Here is a 25607-nt window from a genome sequence, read left to right as displayed (position 1 = left end):
CGACAAGCTTTCTCACTCTCTCTGCTGTCTTCTTCTGCTTCTCCTTCTCCAGGTTGTCCCAATGCTTCTCCAACTCTCTTCGAGTCTCATCAACTTTCTTTCTCTCAATCTCCTGTCTCTGCTGCTCTAAGGCTTTCTCTATACTTTTATCCTCAATGAAATCTTTCGCCATTCGGTCATAGTTCTTCATCTTCTCTTCATCGCTTTTTTTCTGCCGCCTTTGTGCTTCGTCACAAAGACGGAGCGTTTCCTTTTCTTGCTCCAAGGTGAGCCTGTCCTCTGCTGCTTTCAGCCTTGTCTTTTCCTTTACTTCTTGTTTCCAGATTTCGGAGAGATATTGATGCATGCTCCTTTTCTCCTTGGCGGTCTGCAGATCCTGCCTGTAATTGTCTCTCTGTTTGGCTTCCATCAGGTCATCTAATGCTCGGTCTATCTCTCCATCCTCTATCTCTTTTTCTTTTCTAATTTTACGCAAAACGTCATTGTCTTTCAATTCATTTGCTGCTCTGACTGCTGCATCAAAAGCTCTGACAGCGCTGTCTAGATGAAACAACATATCGTTGGCTTTGGCTATCAACTCTTCATCTGTTTTTTTATGAAGGTTAAGTGCCGGCCTTATGCGCTTCAGGTCCTCTGCCCTTCTTCTTTTCTCTGCTGTTTCTGGTTTCTGCATTGCAGCCTCTTGATCATTATATCGCGTAACACAGAACTACAACTCTTTTGTATACAATGGAAAGCCCATAATGCTAATGCTGAGTCAATTCTGATCATTGTGATGATATCATGATATGGAAAGTATGCGTGTGTGATGTCATCACTGCAATGAGACTATAAATAGACTGCTGTAATGTAGCTCTGCTGATGCTCTTTATGTAGCCACAACGACAATGGGACTATTTATGCCAGCAGACACTAACACTGCAAAGCAACTCTGTGATGTAATCGGGCAGATTGTTATGACTGAGATGTTACCTTGATGTCGCCACTCCGTGACCGTTTAACTGGGAGCCGAAGGGACCAAGAGAAACGGACGATGGGCTGGTGGCTGGAGGGATGCCGGTGCATCTCCTGGGCACTGCCAAGGTGGCCTTGAGCAAGGCACCTAACCCCCACATTGCCCCCTCACTCGGCATCTCTCCACCATTGCTGTTTGCAGACCGTGTTTGCATGAGGGTGTTTGCATGTGTGTTTCTTGTCTGTATACATGTAATGTGCATTAAAAAAAACAACTGAGTGAGGAAAATAATTTCCTGCCGGGGATCAATAAAAAGTGTTCTTTCTTTTACAGTGCGTTGCCCCTCCATAGCTCAGTTACCTCCTGCCCTGACCACAGGTGTCCATGTTTGCTCTGTACACACGCTTTGTTCCAGTGCAGTGAGGTCATGACATTGTGCCTAAGAAGCGTCTTGCTAGTTCATGGAAAATCTGTGTGTTACTCATTAAAGTCACCACAGGAGAAGGAGAGAGTTTGATTCCCAAAAGGTTGAGTCATATTTACCACACAGTGTGCATTCACACACACTCACGCACACACACGCCCTGGTCTAGAACATTGCAAATTCTTGTTTGGGCTGCTACTGTTAGGTGTTGCCACAGCGGATCACTTTTTTCCGCCTCTTTCTGTTCTCTGCATGTTCCTCACCACATTCATACACCTCTTCGGCCTTCCTCTTTTCCTCTTGCCTGGATGCTCCATCTTCAGCATCCTTCTCCTGCTATACCCACCATCACTCCTCTGCACATCCAAACCATCTGTCCTGCCCAATTACAGTATAGATATTTTGATGACATCATGAAGACCCTTACTATGAATATGGCTATATGAATGGCAAGACAACTAAAACAGCTACCAAAAATAACATAACAAAGCTACAGTAGCTACTCTTGAATAGACAATTCCTCCCGATGATTCCTTTCCCAAAAATCATAAATAGTACATTGGTACATACAATCTGAGGCATGCATGGTGCAAAGCAACTCAACATAGTGGAACACTGCCAGATGGTACATGGCATGACCCCTAACCCCACAGTGCTTCAGACTTAGTCATTTTCCTTTTTGTCTGCAATGAAAACACATCATTCTTTAAATTTATCACTGCAATCTACAGTGGCTCACCAAATTAAAGCCCAGCTACATTTTTATTCCAAACAAGCTTTGTAAATGAATTCTATGCATCATACATCTCTGAACATATGAAACAGAAATGCTTAGATCCTTCTGCTTTCCTGATGAAGATGACTTCATACCACTTCCTCTCTGTGCTGACTCACTTCGAGTCAGAAAAGAGTGGAATGTTTTGGATGTGCGGAGACTTTATGGACTATACTGTTCACTGTTATATACATATAAGATATGCACTGTGATGGAATGAGAAGTGAAAGTGGAAGTGAAGCAGTGAACGTTTACAAGCTGTTTTGTCTCTTCCTCCAACAGAGAGACAAAGAAAGAGACAGACAGAAACAGTCACCCTTGTTGCTGTCTTTCCTGTGTAAGTCGGAACTTTCGGAAGCTTTGACTCATAACAGATGGAAAAGTCTGCACGGACAGGAAATGTGTGTGCGGCGGCAATGTGAAGTATGTAGGGAAGTTTGGTTCATGATGGGAAACCTAACAAGGCAACATGCCACCACACTGTTTGAGGAACATTTATAGTAACAAAACACTACCTGTTGTGTGGTTGCTCTGTGTGTGAAGGTTTGTCCCGATAATCTGACCAAACCCAAACATCACATAAACATTAACAAGGACACGCTGAGGTCCATTCACATCTGTGTGTAGAGGGAGAAATGTCTCAGCGTCTTAGCGCCGCTCAGTGGCTCCATGGCGTAACTACAGAGTATACTTATATATTTCTATTCTAAAGTTTCTGATGAAAAGTTATGACGCAACGATGATTGGCGGAATTACACAGTTTATAAATATATCCATATATATCAACATAAATCTGGCCAACGGTTGTCGATGGCGCCGTGGCTTAGTTGGTTAAAGCGCCTGTCTAGTAAACAGGAGATCCTGGGTTCGAATCCCAGCGGTGCCTTTTGCCGCACACGTTATACTGTATTTCAATATCACATTTTGCAGCAGCAGTGACGTGCCACGAAGTGTAAGATTTATCATGGCAGAGCTACATGCTGTAGGCGTTCGAACTGAAACACTCGTGCAAAGTCCATATTGTGTAACTCAGTTGTGAGTTTGACGTTTGTGTGTGTGTGTGTGTTTAGTTGCCATGGATATATTGTATTACATTTCAAGTTCCACGCAGCCAACATGCACACTGTGGCATGACCATAAAAGCATTACCGAACAATTATCAAAGTCAAAAACTAGATCGCTGCGAGCAGGGTTCGAACCTGCGCGGGAAGATCCCATTGGATTTCAAGTCCAACGCCTTAACCACTCGGCCATCGCAGCTGTACCCTGATATTCACCTGCAAACATTATAAACAGTCTGGGTAAGTTTCTGGTCCGCCAGCACCTTGACCACGTTCTGACTGTCGGTGCCATAGATGTAGTAACGAAACTGAACGCAGATCTGAGAGGCAGACGACGTGAGGGCGGGACACAGCAGATAAGCGTTCTGCTTGTTCGCCACGTTGTCGGGTCGAGGCTCCTCAACCTTGAGTGAACTGTCGGTGTGCACAGCTCAGGCTCTTAGTAAGGTGTAAAAGCGTCATAGCGTGAAAACATTTACAGTTTTAAGTAAGCGAGAAGTGCTTTACCTTTAGATGAAAAACTATTTAAGCTCCAGCCTCCGGCCCAGCCCAGTTAATGACCGGGAAAAATTAATTATTTGTATTGGCTTTAGGTCTAAATAAATCTTGGCACTGTTTCTTACCGTAATAACTGTTTCGGTGACGGTTTGAGTGAGTTTAGCCTTAGCTCATTGTGTAAAGGCTGGAGTAGTCAGGTGACCTTAAGTTCTTTTATCTACCTTTGTTTTTTACGCACTTATTGGAAGTCGCTTCGGATAAAAGCGTCTGCTAAATGACCTTAATGTAATGTCTCTATCCACTAGGGGGTGCTACAATGGGACATATAGATTTGTACTTCTAATTTAAAATAAACAATCAAAGTCGCAATGAAAAACAAAACAAAAGCATTTTCAATGTTGTTCATGTTGAGTTTTCACAGACATATCTTTTCTAAAGTAAGATGTTTGAAAACTTATAACTCCAACCAAAGTAAAACAGGTAAATGTTTTGCTCCTCAACTCACAAAGCCTTGGTCATGATCCAGGATCTCCACACATCGCTATGTACTGATCATTACAAACAATTATTGTTGCCATAAATAATAAATTATCAACTTAATGTATGCAAAAATTATCCCTTAATGGCAGATAATGGCTAATTATGGCAGGAAATTTGTGTGCTACAAATAGTTGTTATCTTAAGTGTTCTAATAAAATAACTTTAATTTAACTTTACTTACTATGACAATGTCCTCCCCACTATGTGTTAATAAAAATCACATCCTGTTGGATGTGACCCAATACATATACCTATAATATCATACAGAATTACATGACAGTTGCCATGGTGACTTACAGGCAGTTGTATGCCGAGCTGTATGGCGAGTCATCAGTCTGCTGTTCACACACACACACACACACACACACACACACACTGCATGTTTAATGGGTTTGGCTGGCTGTACAGCGTATACACCCATATCTCCACACACACACACTCACACATTCACAGAGATGCAGTGATTCATTTTATGATTCAAATGATTTTAAATTGCCACTTACTGAAGGTCAAAGTTTATTTCATGTTTTTATGTCTTATGATGACTCTTTTAATTGTTGTACTCTATTCAGGTGGCATAATGGAGTTTGGTGTAGTTTCCTTCTTGGTCAATAAAAAAAAAAGAAGATCAATCAGCCAGTGAGAGGTTGAGAAGAAAGAATTCCTTTATAATTTTAATAATGTGACCGCTTCAGTCATCTAACAAAGCGAAATTCTCCTTTACATTACATTCATTCTCTGGGCGCTCATTCTCCTGCAGCGAGATGAAGATTTTCCGCTTTCATTTACCTGAGGCGGTACTTATTCATATCACTCCTCTTCCGATCTCGCGCTGCACACCCCATGTACGATATATAATATTAGATACTACAAACACAACCTCTCAGTATGTACGGATGTGCTTTAAGGAGGATTATTTTCTTTTATCTAATTTGTCCAAAATACTGGATTGGCCACTCGGGTCAGGTCAAATACATGCTGTCAGGGCGTGTTTATGTGATCAAAGTGCTTCATTTATGACAGAGTAACGTTTAACTGAACGTTTATAATACAGATTCTGATGGGCACCCACACCCAACACACCCAACACGCACACATGCAGAACACACCCTTTCCATATCACTCACTGTAACTCATTTACATGTTTTGCAATGTGCAGTAATTCCCCCCGTCCTGTTCCCCATCATGTCTCCCTATATAAAGTGTGTGTTCCGTGAAATCGGTCTTCTCCTCACACTAATCGCAACCGCTTGCGATGGATAAATTCACTTGTTTGTTTCTGCTCTTATGGATGTGCAGCTGTGGAGAGGGCCAAGGGTGAGTCAGGACACATCGATTCATCTAGTGTCACTTTCTTTAGCCAAAGAAAAAAAAATGGAGTTAGGGTTACATGGTACAGAATTTACACAATAATTATTGATAATAATTTAATGTTCTGACTTTATAATTATCATGAAAGTATGTATCTGTACAATGTATGTGTGATATACTTTGATTCCCTTGCTATTGCACTTCCTCTGTCTGCATTCCAATAAAATCACAAACTGTTTTTGCTTTCACAGCCTCCAAAAAACACTGAAAAGCCGATCAGATTCTGGTGAGTTGATTCAGTCCAACCACACACACACACACACACACACACACACACACACACACATACACACACACACACGCTTGTCCTCATGGCCTTGTGGTTGTTCTTATCTTATTTATTGGTTAGTTTAAAGGAATAAGGTACAGTACAGTAAAATCAAATCAAAAGTATTATTACATGACAAATAGATGAAAATAAAAATGAGATGAAATAGAATAATGGAGAACGATGATATTTGCTAAATGCTGTTGCTAAAGGTTAATGATTCTTTCAGTAGATCATAAAGTGATTAAATCTACAGTAAATCCACAACAAATCGAGCTTCTCTGGCTCACTGGCTCTCTTGTCTTCTGTACCTTGTCTTTTACTTTCATTCTTTACAAAATTTAGAAGACCATGGTGGTAGATGAAAGGTGAAGGGTCACCAGAACCGTTAGGATGGCGTTATGAGAGGTTGAGGTGCTTGTGTTGTTTTATTTACAGTGCACGGAAACATAACGTCATACTTACAAAAAATAAAAATGCTTTTAAATGTGACTCTTTCGATTTTAAAATCAGAGCTGGAAGTGTCACATTGGCAAGCCCCAACATTCTTACCAGCAGGGGGCCTGCTCATGACCAATCAATGACATCAAACACTCAGACTTGGTTTATGTTATGTTGCTATAGTAACCTAATCAATCGGCCCCTATTGTCATGTTTGTCTCCATGCAGTTGGTTTGGCCTCTTGTGACTTCAATGACGACACTAAGCCGTTCTGCAGCTTTGTCCAGGACACTGTCGACAACAGTGACTGGACCCGACACAAGGGTCCAACGCCGACCCAGGGAACGGGCCCCAGCGGAGACTTCCCCGATGGAAGTTAGTCACCATTTCTTTGAAAATCAGAAAACCCGCTGAACCCGCACACAAGAATGACATGAACACATGCTGAGATGAAAATGAATGTGTTTTTTCTCTCCAGAGGGTTACTACATCTACCACGAGTGCGACAACGTGGCGAACAAGCAGAATGCTCGTCTGCTGAGTCCCGCCCTCACGTCATCTGCCTCTCAGATCTGCATCCAGTTTCGTTACTACATGTATGGCACCGACAGTCAGAACGTGCTCAAGGTTCTGGCGAAGACGCCCGAGGCTGAGGGGGAGGTCTGGAAGAAGACCGGCATCCAGAGTCCATCATGGCTGACGGGCTCTGTCACTGTGACCAAACCGAGCAGTCAGAGCCTCACGGTGAGTGTCGCTGACAGCAATCACTGAGCTGTTGTTCTCATTACCCCAACCTGAATGGAGCTCCATGATTGCTCACTCCCTCACCCCAACGACAGAGGCCCGTGAGCCACAGCACCACTGCACCCACTATACAGCCTTCAATTTCCCTTTAAGCTCACCATGAAGCTTACCTGAACCTACTCAGAAAACTGTCCAGATAATAAGAAACACTTGACAACATGGCCATCATAAACCCAACACAAACACACAATCACAGACCTTGCCCACCACCTCTTATCTTGTCTTTTGCCTCACAGTCGACATACTTAGGTCATAACTTAGGTTATAACAGTTATAAAGAGTTGAGAAAAACACTGACTGAGATAAATGTGAGGACATACTGATATGATACACAGCTTTACTTTCACACACTTATTTACATGTTATTCAAACAAGGTTCGAGTTATTTTTGGTGGATCTAAAGGGCTTTGAAATCATGATGCACAATTCAACCTTCATAAGACCAAGAAACAAAATTCAGTTTAGCTGCAGGTCAAACTCACAAGTGGTTGTGAGTGTTGAACTGTACGCATGATTGATGATAAACTGCAGCAAATCTCCAACATAAACTAACACTCAAAGTTCAGTCCGATCCTCTGCCCTGGAACTAAAACACGGGTTAGATTCTAGGAACTGTGCTCATGTGGTTCCTGGATCCATGGTGCCAAACTGAAAAGGTTCTTGAGTCGCTGACCATGTTCCTGTGTGTGTGCAGGTTGTGTTTGAAGCTGAGAGAGGATTCAGCGATTCCTGCGACTCAGCTTTGGACAACATTATCATTACTGAGGGAGCATGTCCCTGTGAGTCTCCCTCTTTCCAACACACACACACACACACACACACACACACACACACACACACACACACACACACACACACACACACACACACACACACACACACACACACACACACACACACACACACACACACACACACACACACACCTCTGTACACTGAGTTTGTGCGTTGTGTTGACAGCCTGTGTGACGGGTTGCGACTTTGACACTTTGGATGACCTGTGCGGGTGGACGACTCATCCGAATGACAATCCTGACCTATTTGGTTTTGGTCAGTGGAACGGACCAACAGAGACTCAGGGCACCGGACCTGAAGACGACTTCTCCAAACCTGGCTGTAAGTAAAACTCAAAGAACATTAAACCTCATGAAGCTTACAAATAAACTTCCTTTCTTTCACCTTTGCTGTGGCTGTTTCAGTCGGTAATTATATGTTGCTGGATTCCACTGAGGCTGTCCCGGGAGTCAAGGCTGAGATCAGAAGTCCTGTGACACCCTCTTCTGGCTGTCTGGACTTGACCTTCTACTACTACTTGTATGGCACCAGCACCACTATGAAGCTCAGCGTGCACACTTTAGCTGCAGGTAAGAGGCTGAGTGTATCAGCACACAGAGCTCAGAGGCAGCACACCAACGGTTTGCCTCACCTGTCGGTCTTTCTGTAGATGGAAGCCTGGGACCTCCTCTGTTCACGATTATGGGGAACCAGGGCCAAAGCTGGAAGGCTGCTGAGGTCCACTACCTGGCAACCACTGCCGTTCAGGTGTACACCACAACTGTGTCTGTCTGTTTGTGTTTGTGCTCCTAAGACTACACACTAACCTGTCTGTTTGTGTTTCAGTTTGTGATTGTTGGTACGTTTGGAGAGACTCCCCAAACAGACATTGCCGTAGACGCTGTTTGCATCAAGACCTGCACAGGTGAGAAACCATACGAAAGAGTCCAGATCCCAAATATTTATAATAATACCAGAGATTTTTTATAATTTATCTCTCATCTTAGCTCCACCTACAACTCCTCTTCCACCGGTGACCACGCAAGGTCCAACAACACCCAAACCAACTACACCTGGACCTACAACACCCGGACCAACAACTCCTGGACCTACAACAGCCAAACCAACAACTCCTGGACCAAGTACACCCAAACCAACCACACCTGGACCAAGTACACCCGGACCTACAACACCTGGACCAACTACACCCAAACCAACAACCCCTGGACCAAGTACACCAAAACCAACAACACCTGAACCAACTACACCCAAACCAACAACTCCTGGACCAACTACACCCAAACCAACAACTCCTGGACCAACTACACCTGGACCTACAACACCCAAACCAACAACTCCTGGACCAACTACACCAAAACCAACAACGCCTGGACCAACAACACCTGGACCTACAACACCCAAACCAACAACACCTGGACCATCAACACCTGGGCCAACTACACCCAAACCAACAACTCCTGGACCAACTACACCAAAACCAACAACACCAGGACTAACTACACCCAAACCAACAACTCCTGGACCAACTACACCAAAACCAACAACACCTGGACCAACAACACCTGGACCTACAACACCCAAACCAACAACACCTGGACCTACAACACCCAAACCAACAACTCCTGGACCAACAACACCTGGGCCAACTACACCCAAACCAACAACTCCTGGACCAACTACACCAAAACCAACAACGCCTGGACCAACAACACCAGGACTAACTACACCCAAACCAACAACTCCTGGACCAACTACACCAAAACCAACAACACCTGGACCTACAACACCCAATCCAACAACACCTGGACCTTCAACACCCAAACCAACAACTCCTGGACCAACAACACCTGGGCCAAGTACACCCAAACCAACAACTCCTGGACCAACTACACCCGGACCAACAACGCCTGGACCAACAACACCAGGACTAACTACACCCAAACCAACAACTCCTGGACCAACAACACCTGGACCTACAACACCCAAACCAACTACACCCAAACCAACAACACCCAAACCCACAACTCCCAGACCCAGTACACCCAATCCAACAACACCCAGACCAACAACACCTGGATCAACTACACCTAAACCAACAAGTACACATTTTTGATGATCTTATTTTTTACACTGGAGTGACATGGCAGATTATATCACTTTAATAAACTCTTTCTGTCTTAGTCAAACAATTATTTTGCTCTCTGTTCTGCAGGACCGTGCCCCCCAGATGCAGAGTACATAGAATGTGGTCCAGCTTGTATCCCCACCTGTATGGAACCCTCCACCAACTGCAATGGCTCCTGTATCAGCGGCTGCTTCTGCAAACCCGGTTATGTCTTTAAGGGCCGTCGTTGTGTACCACTGGAGAAATGTGGCTGTCTGGATGATCAGAACAACTACTATGAGGTCTGAGGTTAATGTTAACTTTAGTTTCTGTGTGTTGTTTGCTGTCATTGAGTCATTGAGGTTGATCCTTTGTCCTCCTTGTTCTCAGCCCGGTGAAATCATTTTTGGTGATGGCTGCTCCAAGCTGTGCCGCTGTGTGGGGAATTACAGTTTGGAATGTGTTGATAACTTCTGCGATCCCACTGAAGAGTGTCGCAAAGTTAATGGAGTTGCAAATTGCTATCCTAAAGGTAAGGTTGTTTATGTGAGTAACGTATTAATGAATCTGATGGATTGGTTGGTTTGAATGGAATGTCCAACAAAAATTCAAAATCAGAAATTCAGAAGCTAAGTTGTTTTGAGATGATGGGCTTCAGAATCACTGTCCAGTCTCAGAAATCAGACTGAATCCAGGCAACAGGTGGCAGAATCCTCATAAATGCGAATCTTTCTCACACACTTACAGCTGAAAGTGCTCATACTTTATTCCCTTAGATACATCCACATGCATAGCATCTGGTGATCCCCACTACACAACTTTTGACAAACTCAGATACAACTTCATGGGAAACTGCAGCTACGTGATGTCTCAACCCTGCAATGATACGAACATGACATACTTTGAGGTCCATGCTGACAACGAAAACCGCTACAACAACCCTTCCATCTCTTATTTGAAGGCTGTACATGTTTATGTACACATGCTGAAGATCTCAATCCTCAAAGGAGGCACAGTACAGGTAGGAAATGAGACAGGAAGCACCCAAGAACAGCAGCAACATTTCAATCTCCATGACTTCAATTGACAGTGTTTCTTTTACTACTTCTACATGCTTTCAGCTAAAAACCTAAGACCAACCTGAATCATCACAGATGTTGTTCATGATTCTGTCTTGTGTGCTTTGTTCGCCTACAGCTGAATGGAACCAACGTAAACCTGCCAGTGACTCCAGTCCCGGGTGTTTCTGTGTTCAAGTCAGGAAAACATTACGCTGTGGCCATGACCTTTGGTGTGACTGTTCGATATGATGGGAATCATCACATGGAAATCAAAGTTATCAAAGAGTGAGAGCACAGATTATCAGGGATTATATTTGTTTAGAATACACATTTTTCACAAGTCACAAGTTCAGTACTGTCTTATTATGATACATCATCATCATCAATGTTTCCCACTGGGCCTGAGGTCGGACTTGGGGCACGTCGGCTCAGGGAAACGTTGTTGGAGCAGACAAGTAAATTCTGTCCTGTTCATCATCATCTTTCTAGCCTGTTGCCGATCAACACCCAAGAGGTCCTCGAGTTTCGTCCATGTCCTAGTTGACGTTCTCTTGTCAAATAGCATCTGCTTTTGCATAGTATAATTTTCCAAGCGGCATACATGGCTCATCTACTTTAAACATTGAACGTGGCAGAAGTCTCGAATGGAGTGAGAGCTTGTAATTTCCTGCAGTCGCTCATTAGTTATCTTGAAAGACCAGTTGGTCTATCCTTCGAATTGGGTTGCTGGGTCTATACCCTTCTTGTGCCTGCTACGGGACGGGATGGAGCATTCTTTCTAGCGTATCTGCCACCATCTGCCTTAAGAATCCATTTCAGACACATTCAATCTTTTTGAAATCTGAAGCCAACAAATCACAGGCTTGAATTTCATTCAGCCAATGAGACCTGACGCATGATGTGAGGATCTTCATACGGGTGCTTAGATATATTTCCCTGTCAGTCAACCAGCGTTTAAACTCCCACTTCTTGAAAGCTGATGAAAATCTCAAATGCAGCGCTGCTGATGACTTTGCAGTATTAGTTATTTGGTGGCAAAGGTACTGGAATACCCTGACATTCTTGATGTTCACATTGTTCACGGATATCAAGGATTCCTGAGATTGATTCGTCGACATTAAACGCCATGGTCTCTGTTTTACAATAAGACATCCCAAATCTAGTAAAGTAGTTATATACAGGTATAGCTATAATCTGATTTAGCTCTTTCTATACTATACAAGAATATAATCATGTCGTCAGCATATAGTAACTCAGTTACTCTTCTTTGACCTGCTGCAGGGGCTCTTCTACGGAGTTCACGAGGTGATACCTCATTTGGTATTTGGAACTCGACCAGAACTGCGCTGTCAGGAACCTTTTTCAGCAGTTCATGTCGTGCGCACCACATATCAAAGTCCATATAGATATTGAAAATAGGTAGACTCTGGAAACCCCCTTATCGACATCCTGAAAATGTCTCAAAATATTGTCGAGCACCCTTTATGCATGCTTTTGTGCTTGTGTACACTGCCCTTAATACTGAGACAAGTTTGGAGCATTGGAGTGGAATCTCTTTTATCCAAAGCGACTTACATTACATTACCACCCTTCGCAGAGGGGGGCGCAATTGAGGGTTCGGTGCCTTACTCAGGGGCACCTCGGCAGGGGCTCGAATCGGGGACCCTCCGGTTACCAAGCAGAAGCTCTACCCACTGAGCCACTGCCTCCCGCTTGATCAGCCATATCCTCCCATCAACAATTACCGTGACAATTTTGGACATTGTCGCGATTATTAATAGACCACGGTAGTGTTCAGCTAGACGTCTAGACCCCTTTTTATAGAGACTGTTATTGCTGATAGTAGCCAGGCACTTGTAACTGGATTGAGAGTATTTCAGCTGCTCGCCGTAGATGACATCCGTATCCCGGCATTTCCCATTATTGAATTTCTTAAAACATCGCTCTAGCTCGGGAGCTTCCGGAGGGCTCTCATTGACCGATTCTAGATCCTCTGGTTGTAGTATATGAGGATACTCATCAGGGTGCAACATCTCCGGTTGCAGTTGGAATTCTCGCTCTTCTCGGTCCAAGGTGCGGAGAGAAGTGCTCCTCTAATTTCTCAGGCTGTATCAGCAGCATATTCGATCTCGGCATGGATGTATGGTTCTTTGCAAGACGGAATTCCTCCTCTGTGTCTCCCTGTTCACTAGCCATATTAATCCTACTTGAAATATTCGCCCTTGAGAGCAAAGCGTAGTTTTTTCAAGGAGACTTGGAAACGCCTTATTTGCCCACAGCTTACTATCGCACTCTTTTTTCTCTCATGCAAACGTGATGTACAAAGAAAGCCAGAATGAAAATAATGTACATTCTGCACTCATATCACTATCTACATTCTAATATCACATATACATCATAAATGACTCATTTGCACATGTGCTCAGTAACCCCCCTCCAACATGTGATCTGCAGCTATCAGGACAAGCTGTGTGGACTGTGCGGAGACTACAACAAAAACGCCAAAGATGACCTCCGTAAGCCAGACGGATCCCTGACCAAGGATGTTAATGAGTTTGGACACAGTTGGGTCACGGATCCTGAGTGAGTAAAGAAAGAACACCTTCATTGTCTCAAGTTTTGAGAAATTCCTCAAGTACATGCTTTTACATTTCATGCATACATGCTATACACATACATGTTGCACACTAATGCAAATCACACACATTTTGAAAGTTTGCAACCATGCTCCTAGACACAGGCAGCCAGCAGAGCAGGTTGGGGTTCGGTGCCTTGCTCAAGGGCAACTCGGCAGTGGCCTGGAGGCAAAACTGGCAGAACCTTGGCTGCCAGCTTTGGCCCACAGGGGACTCGAACCAGCCAGCCTCTGGTTCCCATGCAGAGTCCCCTGAGGACTGCGCCACTGCCACTGCCACAGTAAACATGAAATCCAACCTCCATCTGTTTGCCCCTCAAAGTCACACACAACAGCTTTCATTCATGGACAAACTATTTTCATTTGACTCACTCAAGAATCATGAAGTATGTTTGATGTCTTACCCTGAACACTATTTAACCCTGCCTGTCTGTGAGCAGCTGTAATAAAAAACCAAACACCACCATCCCTGGCTGTGATGAAGAGGAGCAAGATCTGTACGAGAGCTCAGGATTCTGCGGAATCCTGCTGGATAAAGACGGACCCTTTGCTGTGTGCCACCCCAAAGTCAATCCCAATGTGAGAGCGCTCCCACACACACACACGCACATGCACACAAACATGTACACACACACACACATAAAGGTGCGTGCGTAAACAGCATGAAGAACCAATGTGTGTGTGTGTTGTCAGAACTACTTCAGGGACTGTCTGTTTGACCTGTGTGAGCTGGAAGGAGCCAAACCTATCCTGTGTGAGGCCATTGAAGCCTACGTCCACGAGTGCCAGGACCGTGGAGTCGTCATCGGACCCTGGAGGAACAAAACCTTCTGCCGTGAGTGAAGGAGGAATGGAACGATCTATGGATGGATAGAAAAATAGTTTATCTTTTTTCCATGCAGGTATAACAAACATAAACTCTCTTTCCGGTCCTTCCCTCAGCTCTGGACTGCCCCACCAACAGCCACTATGACCCGTGTGCTGCCCCCTGTCAGGAGACGTGTTCGGGGATGCCCTCAGGCTGCACCGGCCCCTGTACGGAGGCCTGTGTGTGTGACCCCGGCTACGTCCTCAGTGCTGGAAAGTGTGTGAAGAAGAGCTCATGTGGCTGCAAACACACCAATGGACAGTATTACCAGGTAACTTTAGCAACACGAACACACAAATAAACATGCATCTGTGCTCAGGATTTGTCACGAGTAAAATGTGCACTTTCATGTACATAAACACGGAAACATTTGAATTAGAAGTTTCTGCTTAGCACAGAGAACCTTCTTTGTTAAAGTGGGGTGTGTGTGTGTGTGTGTGTGTGTGTGTGTGTGTGTGTGTGTGTCAGCCTGGAGAGGAGTTTTACGTGGAGGACTGTAAGCTGAAATGTCAGTGTAATGCTCCGTTCGTCACTTGTTGGAACTCTCCCTGTCCTCCATTGCACGAGTGTAAAGTTGAGGGCGGTGAGCTTGGCTGCTACCCCACAGGTTTGTATTCCTTAGGTTTGACCTTCGCAGCTTCGTAGGCTTTCATCCATATTTAAATTATATAATATATTGCACGATAAATGACACACTTCAAAAATAGAATAGAAACGTCTTTAAAATTAACAATTATTTGCATCAATTCAATTATTTGAAAGTCATTGCTGACTCAATCTTCTGACCCCTGACCTGGTCTATGTGGACCTGCAGGCTCTCAGGACTGTGTGGTCTCTGGAGACCCTCACTACAACACCTTTGACAAGAAGTTCTACAGCTTTATGGGAACCTGCACCTACACACTGGCCAGGAGCTGCAGGAACACCACAGGTACACATACACACACATATGCGAGTGCAAGCGCAGCCACACTCGTGTCATAATGGTCATCAGGTCCTGATTGTTGTTTGGGTTTGCTATTTCATTTCCAGGTCCGTGGTTTTCGGTGGAGGCGAAGAATGAGGAGCGAGGAGTGTCGGGCCTGTCCTACCTGAAGAAACTCTACGTGACCATCGACAGAATCACCATCACCCTGATGAAGGGGAGGAAGACTCTGGTTAGTATGAGTGAATTGAGCATTTCACTGACGTCACTCCTGTACGGCTCAGTCTCCTCGTCATCCTTCTTTTGTTCACACACTTCCTCTTCTGTCTGCAGGTGAACGGCCTGCGGGTGGCGCTGCCTCACTTGCCCTCCCCTCTCGTCTCTCTAAGTCTAGCTGGTCAGTATGTGACCCTGCAGACCACCTTTGGCCTGCGGGTTCGCTGGGATGGGAACCATTACGCCCAGATCACCGTGCCCAGGTGATCCCGTGTGACATCTTCATGCACATGCAGGTGACTCACGTACACTCGCTCAAACGCTGCTCTCTCCTCGCCCTTCCAGCTCGTACTCTGACCAGATGTGCGGCCTCTGTGGCGACTACGATGGAAACCCAAACAACGACTTCACCAAACCAGACGGCACCACGACCGGAAACGCCAACGACTTCAGCAATAGCTGGCAGACTGAGGAAGACGAGGATGAGTCGTGAGTGTCAGATAAATCCTTTTCATCAGACTTCACCCTCAGAGGTCTGATCCGATGAGTTGTCAGTGGATTTTAGTTGAGCAGGAGGAGGAAGAAGGAGGATGAAGGGTTAAAAGTCTTTGCATTTCACAATCATTATGAGAATGTTTTACCAGTGAGAATCTAAAGTAACTGGAGTGCTGTTTGACCTCCCAGGTGCACTCCAGGCACCAAGCCTGACCCTGAGTGTGACCCCAAAGTGGAGGCCGAGGTGATGAAACCTGACAAATGTGGAAAGATTACAGACGCAACTGGACCCTTCAGGTGAGAAAACTAAACAAAACTCACCTAAAGGTTTTTGTTGTGCTATTTGAGACATGTGTGTTCATGGCTTGTGCTTGTTGCAGAGAGTGTGTGGCTGTGGTGGATCCCACTCCCTTCTTCCAGAGCTGCGTGTATGACATGTGTCGCCTCAACGGCCAGCAGGAGGCGCTGTGTGGCCAGCTGCAGGCCTACACCGCTGCCTGCCACAACGCCGGGGCCAAAGTTCACCAGTGGAGGACGCCGGAATTCTGCCGTACGCAAATGATTCTGTTAAAACTGCGATCAAATCTAATAATGAGGAGAAGAAGAATCCTGATTTCCCCCTCTTCCTCTCTTCCTCTCTTCCTCTCTTTACCTCCTCTTCATTCTCCCTGCAGCCCTGCTGTGTCCTGCCAACAGCTCGTACTATGTGTGTGCCAACTCGTGTCCTGAGACGTGTCTTGGCGTGGTTGGATCCCCGGGCTGTGCGGATGTGTGTGTTGAGGGTTGTGAGTGTGACTCTGGATTCATCCTCAGTGACAACAAGTGTGTGCCACTCAAAGACTGCGGCTGTGTGGACACCAGCGGCCATTACCACCCCGTGAGTGTGGAGATCACTTTAACCCAACTTAGTATCAATACATTAATATGCTGCTGCTGCTGACACTGTGTGTGTGTGTGTCAGGTGGGAGATGACTGGTATGTGAAGGGCTGTGAGCAGAAGTGTGTGTGTCAGGGTGGAGGCTTGATTCAGTGCCACAACAGCAGCTGTAATCCAATCACAGAGAGCTGCCAGCTGCAGGGTGGAGACTATGGCTGCCACCCACTGGGTAACACACATACACACACATAAACACAGAATCAAATGCAGGTATCCTTGGTCTCATCCAGTTGACCTTTGCCCTCTGTGTTGCGCTTCAGGAACAGGCATTTGCTCTGTATCAGGTGACCCCCACTACATGACCTTTGACAAACGAACACATAACTACATGGGGTCGTGCTCCTACATCCTGACCCAACCCTGCAACTTGACCTCTGACCTGCCCTACTTCAGCGTGCACACGCAGAACGAGCACAGAGGAAGCAACAAGAAGGTTTCTTATGTACGAGCCGTGGTCGTCACCGTGGGCGACACAACCATCATCATGGGCAAAGGTCGCACTGTCCAGGTGAGTGAGCTCCCTGTCACAGCAGGGTCAGAGGTCAGATCTGTCCTGCCCTCCTCATGTCTCTGTCTCTGCTCTCAGGTCAATGGGTCAGCCATCCTCCCTCCCATCTCTCTACTCAATGGGATTCGTGTTTACATGAGTGGAAAGTTTGTTGCCTTGGAAACAAACTTTGGCCTACAGGTTCGTTTTGATGGAACCCACCATGCTGATGTCAGGTTACCTAACTCCTACCAAGGCCAGCTGTGTGGAATGTGTGGTGAGGACCAGTTTCATAAGCTCCACCCCCTGCAAAGGGAAATTTAGTGAGCGCTTTGTCTCTCCTCGCGTAGCTTGTTACACACACACACACAGACACACACAGCACATCAGGTAATTAAACAATCATTTATCAAATCTGTGTGTCCACTTATGGCTTTTAAATCAATAATGGCTTCAGTCATTTCCAGTGAAATCGTGTTTGTTTCTATAGTAATTAGATCTTTACGCTTTTATACATTTGTGCTGCTCTGGTGTTAAAATTATCTATAATTATTTGTCAAATCCACTCAGACCTTCATTATTCATTCTGACAGGAAACTTTAACGGAAACCCCAAAGACGACAACAGGAAACCTGACCACGCCACAGCAGCCACAACAAACGAGCTGGGAGAGAGCTGGAAGGTCCCTGACCCCCGACCTGAGTGAGTCACCCACACACACACACTGATTATAACTTCTAAATGTTTACACTTTTGAACCACTTCAACTGTAAAATTCCCAAATCTTCATCCTCTTCCTCAGCTGCAACCATGGTGGAGGAAGCGAGGACTGTGACAAAGATGTAGAGGAGGAGGCCAAGAAGCCCACCAGCTGTGGAATGATCACTGATCCCAACGGTAACACGCAAACATGCAGACACTCACACATTCACACACTCTCACACACACACACACACTCATGCACAGCTGTCCCTGTGTGACCTCAGGTCTCTTTAAGCCGTGTCACGCCGTGGTGAACCCTGACCCTTACTTTGACAACTGCAAGTACGACCTGTGTGCCACGGGAGGCCAGACGGTGGCGCTGTGCCAGGCAATCGAGAGCTACGCTGACATGTGCGCCGCCGCAGGAGTCCCCATCAAATGGAGAAACAGTACCTTCTGCCGTAAGTCTGAGTGTGTGTGACGAACAGAGCCATGGGTTCATGCACCATAAATGTGGTTAAAGGGATCAGGAACAAACTCTGTGTTTGTGTTCCTCCCTCAGCTCTGAAATGCCCCTCAGGGAGTGAGTATGATCACTGTGGCTCTGCCTGCTCTCAGCCCAGCTGTCAGGACCCCTCAGGTCACAGTGGCCCCTGCGCTGAGCCCTGTGTGGAGGGCTGTGTCTGTAAGGAGGGTCTGGTCTTCAGTGGGGACAAATGCGTGCCCCCGAGCGAGTGTGGATGCACCCTGGAGGACGGAACGTACAGACAGGTAAGCATCTACACGTTGCACATCTGTCAAAAGCAGACTGCAGGACCATGGTTGACATGTCACATGTTTTTGTGTGTGTGCGTGTGCAGACTGGAGACTCGTGGTTCACACACCTCAACTGCTCCGAGCGCTGCAAGTGCCATGGCAACAACAACGTGACCTGTGAACCCTGGCAGTGCAGCCCGGCGCAGGAGTGCAAAGTGGAGGAGGGGATCCTGGACTGCCACTCCACAGGTACAAAGACTCACTGCTGCCCCCTACTGCATTCACACTCAAACAGGTGCTGCCAGGTCTCCATTCCTGGTCTACAAAACATTGAATGGATATGTATGTAAATGTTCATTACAGTTGCAAACAGAAGCGTTTTAATTTGAAGGAGCGTCTGCTTTGTGACTTCCTGTTGCAGGTAAGGGGGTTTGTCACGTGGCTGGAGATCCTCACTACTACACGTTTGACAGCAGGATGCACACGTTCATGGGCACCTGCACGTACACACTGGTGGAGGTTTGGATCCTTTATGCTTTTCTCTTGTGCAGAATTGCTGAGTTGGCATAATCAAATTCACATCTTCTAACTCTTCTTATTTGGGCTCCGTAGGTATGTAATGCAACCCAGGTGACTAACTTTAGGATTGTGGCTAAAAACGAGGAGCGTGGTCAGCCCGAGGCCTCGTACGTTCGCTATGCGACCATCTACCTTCCTGGAGACGTCACGGTGACGCTGCAGAAGAGCCGCAGAGTTCTGGTGAGGATGAGCAGAGTGTGACATCACCACAGTCGAACACAATACACATTAATATGAACAATAATCAACATTAAACCTTTACAGATTGAACCAAAATTTGGAGTAGTAGTGAATTGTTGAAGTTTGTAGAAACGTACGATAAAAAGATGGAAGTCAAACAAAACGTTCAGTCAGAGATGGAAGAAGTTTAAACTCTGACGTCTGTATTGTCGTAGCTGAATGGACGCAGAGTGCGAACGCCGCTGAACATTGATGCCGTCGGAGCCAAAGTGATAACGAGTGGCACGTACACACTGCTCGACACCAAGTTTGGTCTGCAAGTGAAGTTTGATGGTGTTCATCACCTGGAGATAACCGTGCCTGGAGATTACTTCAACAAGGTGAGGATTCACCTGATGTTCCATCTGACCGCTGACCTCTTCCTGATGTTTGGTTGAAGTGTAACCTGTCACATGTTCTCCTCCCCTGCAGCTGTGTGGAATGTGTGGGAACTACAACGGTAACGCCTCTGACGACAACCTGATGCCTGACAACAAACCAGCAAAGGACGCCATCCAACTGGGAAACAGCTGGAAGTCAGAGGGCGACAGCGACCCCAAGTAAGTTCACACCCTAACCCCTGACCCCTAACCCGTTTTCTATTCGCATATAGTGTGTTTTATTATGAATTACAGTGAGTCGGTATATTGTTAATGATCATATTTTGTTGATTTGCGTTGCAGCTGTCAGCCGGACACTCGTCCCGACGTCCATCCAAACTGCACGGTAGAGGAAGAGAAGCAGTACGAGACTCTGTGCGCCCATGTCATTCTCTCCGACCTTTTCAAGCCCTGCCACTCTGCGGTGCCCCCGAAGGCATTCCTGGGTAACTGCATCTACGACATGTGCGAATACGACGGCATGCAGTCCACGCTGTGCGACAACGTGGAGGCGTACGCTCAGGCCTGCCAGAGCGCCGGTGTCACCATCAGCTGGAGGAACAGCTCCTTCTGCCGTAAGATAGCAACCATCACTAACCTTTGTATTCACGCACACGTTTCGTTAAAGCAGCATGACGTATCTTACCTCTCCCCCTGCAGCGCTACCGTGCGCCCCCAACAGCCACTACTCCGACTGCACGGCCCCCTGCCCACCGACCTGCTCCGACCTCTTTCCCATTTTCTGCCACCTCCCCCCCACTGCCTGCGTGGAGGGTTGCCAGTGCAACGCCGGCTTCGTGCTCAGCGACAGCCACTGCGTTCCCCTGGACAAATGTGGCTGCATGGACAAAGACGGAGAGTACCACGATGTAAGTAACAGGTCAAAGCTTGTTCAACATGCAGACGTACCTGTGACATGCACAGGTCAGGAGTCACAGAGAAGCAAATTTAATCAAACTCAAAAACTCATAAACTCAAATAATAATCACTGATTTATGGAAGAAATGTACAAACCTTCAACCTGTCTTTCTCTCTGTTTCTCTCTCTCTGTCTGTCTCTCTCTCCCTCTCTCTGTTTGACTGTCTCTGTCTGTCTTTCTCTCTCTCTGTGTCTGTCTGTCTCTCTCTCTCTCTCTCTCTATCTGACTATCTCTGTCTCTCTCTCTCTGTCTGTCTCTCTGTCTCTCTCTCTCTGTCTCTCTTTCTGTCTGTCTCTCTCTCCCTCTGTCTCTCTGCATGTCTTTCTCTAGGTGGGTGACTCGTGGCTGACAGACAAGTGTGCTGAGTTGTGTTCGTGTAAGCCCGGGGGTGGAATCGACTGTAAGACTCATCTTTGCAACTCAAACTCTATCTGCGCTCTGGACAAAGATGGAGATCTGTACTGCAAACCCAGCCGTGAGTCCTGATCCACCATCAACCTCCGAGCCTCAAACTGGCAACTGACATCATCACCGACCTTTCACCTGTCAATGTCCCTCTAGGGTTCGATAGGTGCAGTATCTCAGGCGATCCTCACTACCGTACCTTCGACGGCTTCACGCATCACTTCCAGGGTCCCCACACCTACATCCTGGTGCAGGACCACAACCTGGTCAACTCACTGACGCCCCTGGTGGTGAGGGGGAAGAACATTAGGCGTGGTGGCAGCAGGAGGGTTTCCTTCCTGGATCAGATGTATGTAAACGTCTATGGGGTCGACGTACGTTTCCTGCAGGGGAGGAAAGTTCTGGTAAGTACCAGGATTGATAGATTAAAGAGATTTTAGAAAATGTAATGTCAAGGGTCGCCAATATACTACAAGGGAATATCGTGTTGCCACCCTAATTAGTATTTAGCTAAACTTAAAGGTTCATGTAGAGGAGCTTTTAGAGGCTTTAACACGTGGTCATGAATCCATAAGGGTCCATTAAAGACCTGCAGACCTGTAAGAGAACTATTACCATCTACACAATGAGAGAACTGAGCACTGAGGTGTAAAGCATTAACTATTGCCCTTGTGACCTATGACCTCCAGGTGAATGGTGAACGTGTGGCTCCTCCTCTCAGTCCAGTCAGTGGTCTGACCATCACCGTCAACTCCAGGCAGGTTCAGCTCACCACTGCCTTTGGACTCACCGTACGATTTGATGGAAGCAGTCGTGGAGGTAAACAGCAGCTCTTGCTCACCTACGCCCCCCTTTGGTGGCTGATGATTTGACTGTTTTGCCTCTACTTCCTCAGAGGTTTTGTTGCCCAGCACCTACGTGAACTCAGTCAGAGGGCTGTGTGGAAACTACGATGGTATCACAAGGAATGAGTACATGCTGCGCGACGGGAGAGTGGTCAGAAACCTGAACCAGTTTGGAGAGGATTGGAGGGACAACGGCAGACAAGTTGATGGAGTGAAGACAGCTGAGCATCCTCACAGAGTTCACCGGAACAGGTAAATGCAAACGGCCTCACCGCATCACTTTTCGGGGTCACAGCTGCAGTCCAGCAGCCTCGCCTGTGACTGGAACCAGACTAGTGTGAGCTCGACTTAAGACTGTTCTAAAGACATTTGCGAAACTGTGTCCTTCTGTCCTTCTGTCCTTCTGTCCTTCTGTCAACTGTCCTTGCATCCTCTGCGGCATGTCCAGGAGGGAGGTGAATCCAGACTCTGGTTTTGACACGTCTGGCTGTTCCACGTCGGATCTGGATCGCTACAACAGTGTGACACAGTGTGGAGCTCTGAGTGAAAAAGGAGGAGCGTTTGCTGCCTGCCACGAAAAGCTGCCCCCCCAGATCTACCAGGAGTGAGTCGCCCCCTTGTGCTTGTGTTTATACTAGGTGTACTCATTATACATGTCTGACTGTTCCTGAAAAAAACGATTCTAATCTGAGTGTCTCTGTGTGTGTGTGTGTGTGTCAGTGACTGTGTGTTTGACCTGTGTGCTGAGAGTGGCAGTGCGGCTCTGCGCTGTGCGAGTTTGGAGGCGTATGCAGCGGTGTGTCAGGAGGCCGGAGTGAAGCTGGGAAACTGGAGGAAACAACAGAACTGTGGTAAGAACCTGTAAATGCTGAAATCAAAGAATCAATAAATACTTACTATTAGTTTTACTGAGGAAGCTCCACTATCGTCAACCTTTTAAAGTTAAAGCCTGAGGCTCATTATTCCCCTTTTCTCCGCAGCCCTCTCTTGTGGTGCCAACAGCACGTACTCTTTCTGTATGTCACCTTGCCCCTCCTCCTGTGCTGACATGGCAGCGCCCTCGGAGTGTGACCTCCCTTCCTGTGTGGAGGGCTGTCAGTGTGCACCAGGCTTCGTGATGAGCGAGGGAAGCTGTGTGCCATACACGCAGTGCGGCTGCACCTTCCTCAACAGATATTACCCTGTGAGTGACATCAAGGCAAACTTTTGTTGTCCCCATCTCTGTCCTGTAGGGGGCAGCAGACTGGTGTTTGTTGTCGCGTGTTTCATGTGCTTGTTGGTGTTCCTGTGTGTTTCAGCTGAACGAGCGGTTCGTCACAGAGGACTGTGCCCAGGCCTGCCAGTGCACCGCAACAGGCTCCATCTGCAGCCCCAAGAGCTGCCCGAGCGAGCACATCTGCACCATCTACGAGTTCACACGAGACTGCTACCGAGGTCAGACAGGGACAGGAAGTGCGTTAAGTGATTACATTGAACCTATCGTGAGAAAACTCTTGTTTGTTTGTTTGCGTTGCAGTGAGTCCGTGTCTCAGCAGTCCGTGTGAGAACGGAGGAACATGTTTGGCCGTCACCAACAACACTTACAGCTGCCAGTGCACGGACGACTTTGAGGGCAAAAACTGCGAGATGGAGAAACATGTAACGGAAGGAGGACTTGGTAAACACAGCGCAGTGCCACGACTTACCTGTCCTTCTCACCTGTTCTTCTTATATGTCCAACCTGTCTTTCTCACCTGTGCTACTCCCAAACAAAATCAAGACTCTGTGTGAACAGGCCTGAAACCTGGAACACCAGGATAGAAAGTGATGCCTGAGCTTCTAGCCTTGTGTGTGTGTGTGTGTGTGTGAACACAGTGGATGTTTACTATAACTGTAAATAATGTTTGTGATTTGTGATTTAAAAAAAAGCCTTTATTTATAGTTTTGTTCTTTCTGCAGAAGAAAAGTGGATCATCTTGATCGCCGTGCTTGTTTCCGCTGCTGTCTTTATCATCATCATAACCACCATTGTGTGTGTCTGCAGACAGAAAGCAAAGTGAGTGTGTGTGTGTGTGTACGTGTGCCCATTCTTATTCAGACACTTCACTTACCTGTGACTAACATGAGCACGTGGCACCACAGAGGAATCCTGTTACAAAATGTTACAAAGGTATTGAGGTCACAGGTCAGGATCAGGGTTGACCTCCAGCTGAGAGGGGGAGCCGACATTTGGGGAATATATGGGATTCTGTTCTTTTACGAGGGAGGCAGTGGCTCAGTGGGTAGAGTTTCCGCTTGGGAACCGGAGGGTTGCCGGTTCGAGCCCCTGCCGAGGTGCCCCTGAGCAAGGCACCGAACTCTCAATTGCTCCCCCCTCTGCGAAGGGTGGTAAATGTAATGTAAGTCGCTTTGGATAAAAGCGTCAGCCAAATGATCGTAATGTAATGTAATGTAACATAGGAGGAATGGTTATCACCATGGAAACCAAAAAGAGTGGCTTCAACCGTTGTTTGTGTTCACAGGAGAAAGAAGATCCTATTTGAGCACAAGAAACTCAGCATGAAACAAACAAGTAAGAATTATTATTGTTGTTTTTGGTAAGTTATATCTTTATTACTACTACTACTAATAATAATAATACTGGACCAATGGTGGCGAGTTCACCCACTTTAATTCAGTAGGAGACGCTGTAAACTCAGTACCATACCAATCAGATTACATTGTGCATGTGTGTGTGTGTGTGTTTCAGGTGTTCCGTACGCAAACATGGAGGCTCAGACGACAGAGAACAAAGTGACGTCCATGTAAACCCAAACACTTTTGTGTGTTTGAAGCTTCAGAAAATAAGCATGTAATACAGGAAGCATGTTCTTTTGTGTTTCTTTGTTGTCGTGTTTTTGATGACGATGATTAGCCTGATGTCTCTGATTGATTGACAGTTTATTGCACTGTGTGTTTGTGTTTAAATTAATTAAAAACTAAATGTTTTCTTTGTGTTGAGATGCGTTTGATTGTGTTTATAGCTACATAACAACAAACGGGTCCATAAATATTTGGACCCGAAAGTTGTTCTAGCTTCCCAACACATACACATACACACATATTGGAGTTAAATGAAATAATACTTTCAGCTTTGAGAGTATTTACACGACTGTTGGATGAA

At 46.2% G+C, this 25607-nt stretch overlaps 1 protein-coding gene and 2 non-coding genes across 3 annotated transcripts; 2 read left to right on the top strand and 1 right to left on the bottom strand.

Moving 5' to 3' along the window:
• Positions 1-2966: 2966 nt before the first annotated feature.
• trnat-agu (transfer RNA threonine (anticodon AGU)) lies at positions 2967-3040 on the top strand. Its single transcript has one exon. It is a non-coding gene; the product is annotated as a tRNA-Thr (tRNA).
• Positions 3041-3332: 292 nt separating this feature from the next.
• Positions 3333-3414, bottom strand: trnas-uga (transfer RNA serine (anticodon UGA)). The gene has a single exon. It is a non-coding gene; the product is annotated as a tRNA-Ser (tRNA).
• Positions 3415-6293: 2879 nt separating this feature from the next.
• Positions 6294-25392, top strand: zanl (zonadhesin, like). Its single transcript, XM_076156947.1, has 51 exons — positions 6294-6300; positions 6562-6708; positions 6812-7077; positions 7832-7916; positions 8098-8253; positions 8337-8501; positions 8582-8679; positions 8758-8836; positions 9030-10031; positions 10145-10338; positions 10427-10568; positions 10813-11057; positions 11234-11382; positions 13552-13680; positions 14173-14311; positions 14426-14567; positions 14675-14871; positions 15069-15207; positions 15415-15531; positions 15633-15757; positions 15859-16004; positions 16087-16230; positions 16426-16533; positions 16617-16786; positions 16911-17113; positions 17198-17342; positions 17434-17681; positions 17760-17937; positions 18254-18362; positions 18463-18557; positions 18647-18823; positions 18925-19133; positions 19223-19367; positions 19540-19637; positions 19731-19877; positions 20093-20257; positions 20349-20476; positions 20600-20871; positions 20957-21165; positions 21546-21690; positions 21777-22024; positions 22310-22439; positions 22516-22717; positions 22914-23069; positions 23186-23316; positions 23446-23648; positions 23764-23899; positions 23982-24122; positions 24404-24500; positions 24967-25016; positions 25194-25392. Exons 1-51 carry the CDS (start codon positions 6294-6296, stop codon positions 25250-25252), a joined length of 8517 nt encoding a protein of 2838 aa, XP_076013062.1. The 3' UTR covers positions 25253-25392.
• The last annotated feature ends 215 nt before the right edge of the window (positions 25393-25607 follow it).

This window comes from Genypterus blacodes, unplaced genomic scaffold, assembly GCF_046128005.1.
Source record: "Genypterus blacodes isolate CSIRO-AG114 ecotype Tasmania unplaced genomic scaffold, CSIRO-AGI_Gbla_v1 ptg000002l_1, whole genome shotgun sequence".
In the NCBI taxonomy this organism is placed as follows: Eukaryota; Metazoa; Chordata; class Actinopteri; order Ophidiiformes; family Ophidiidae; genus Genypterus; species Genypterus blacodes.
This window is presented reverse-complemented; position numbering and strand designations above follow the sequence as displayed.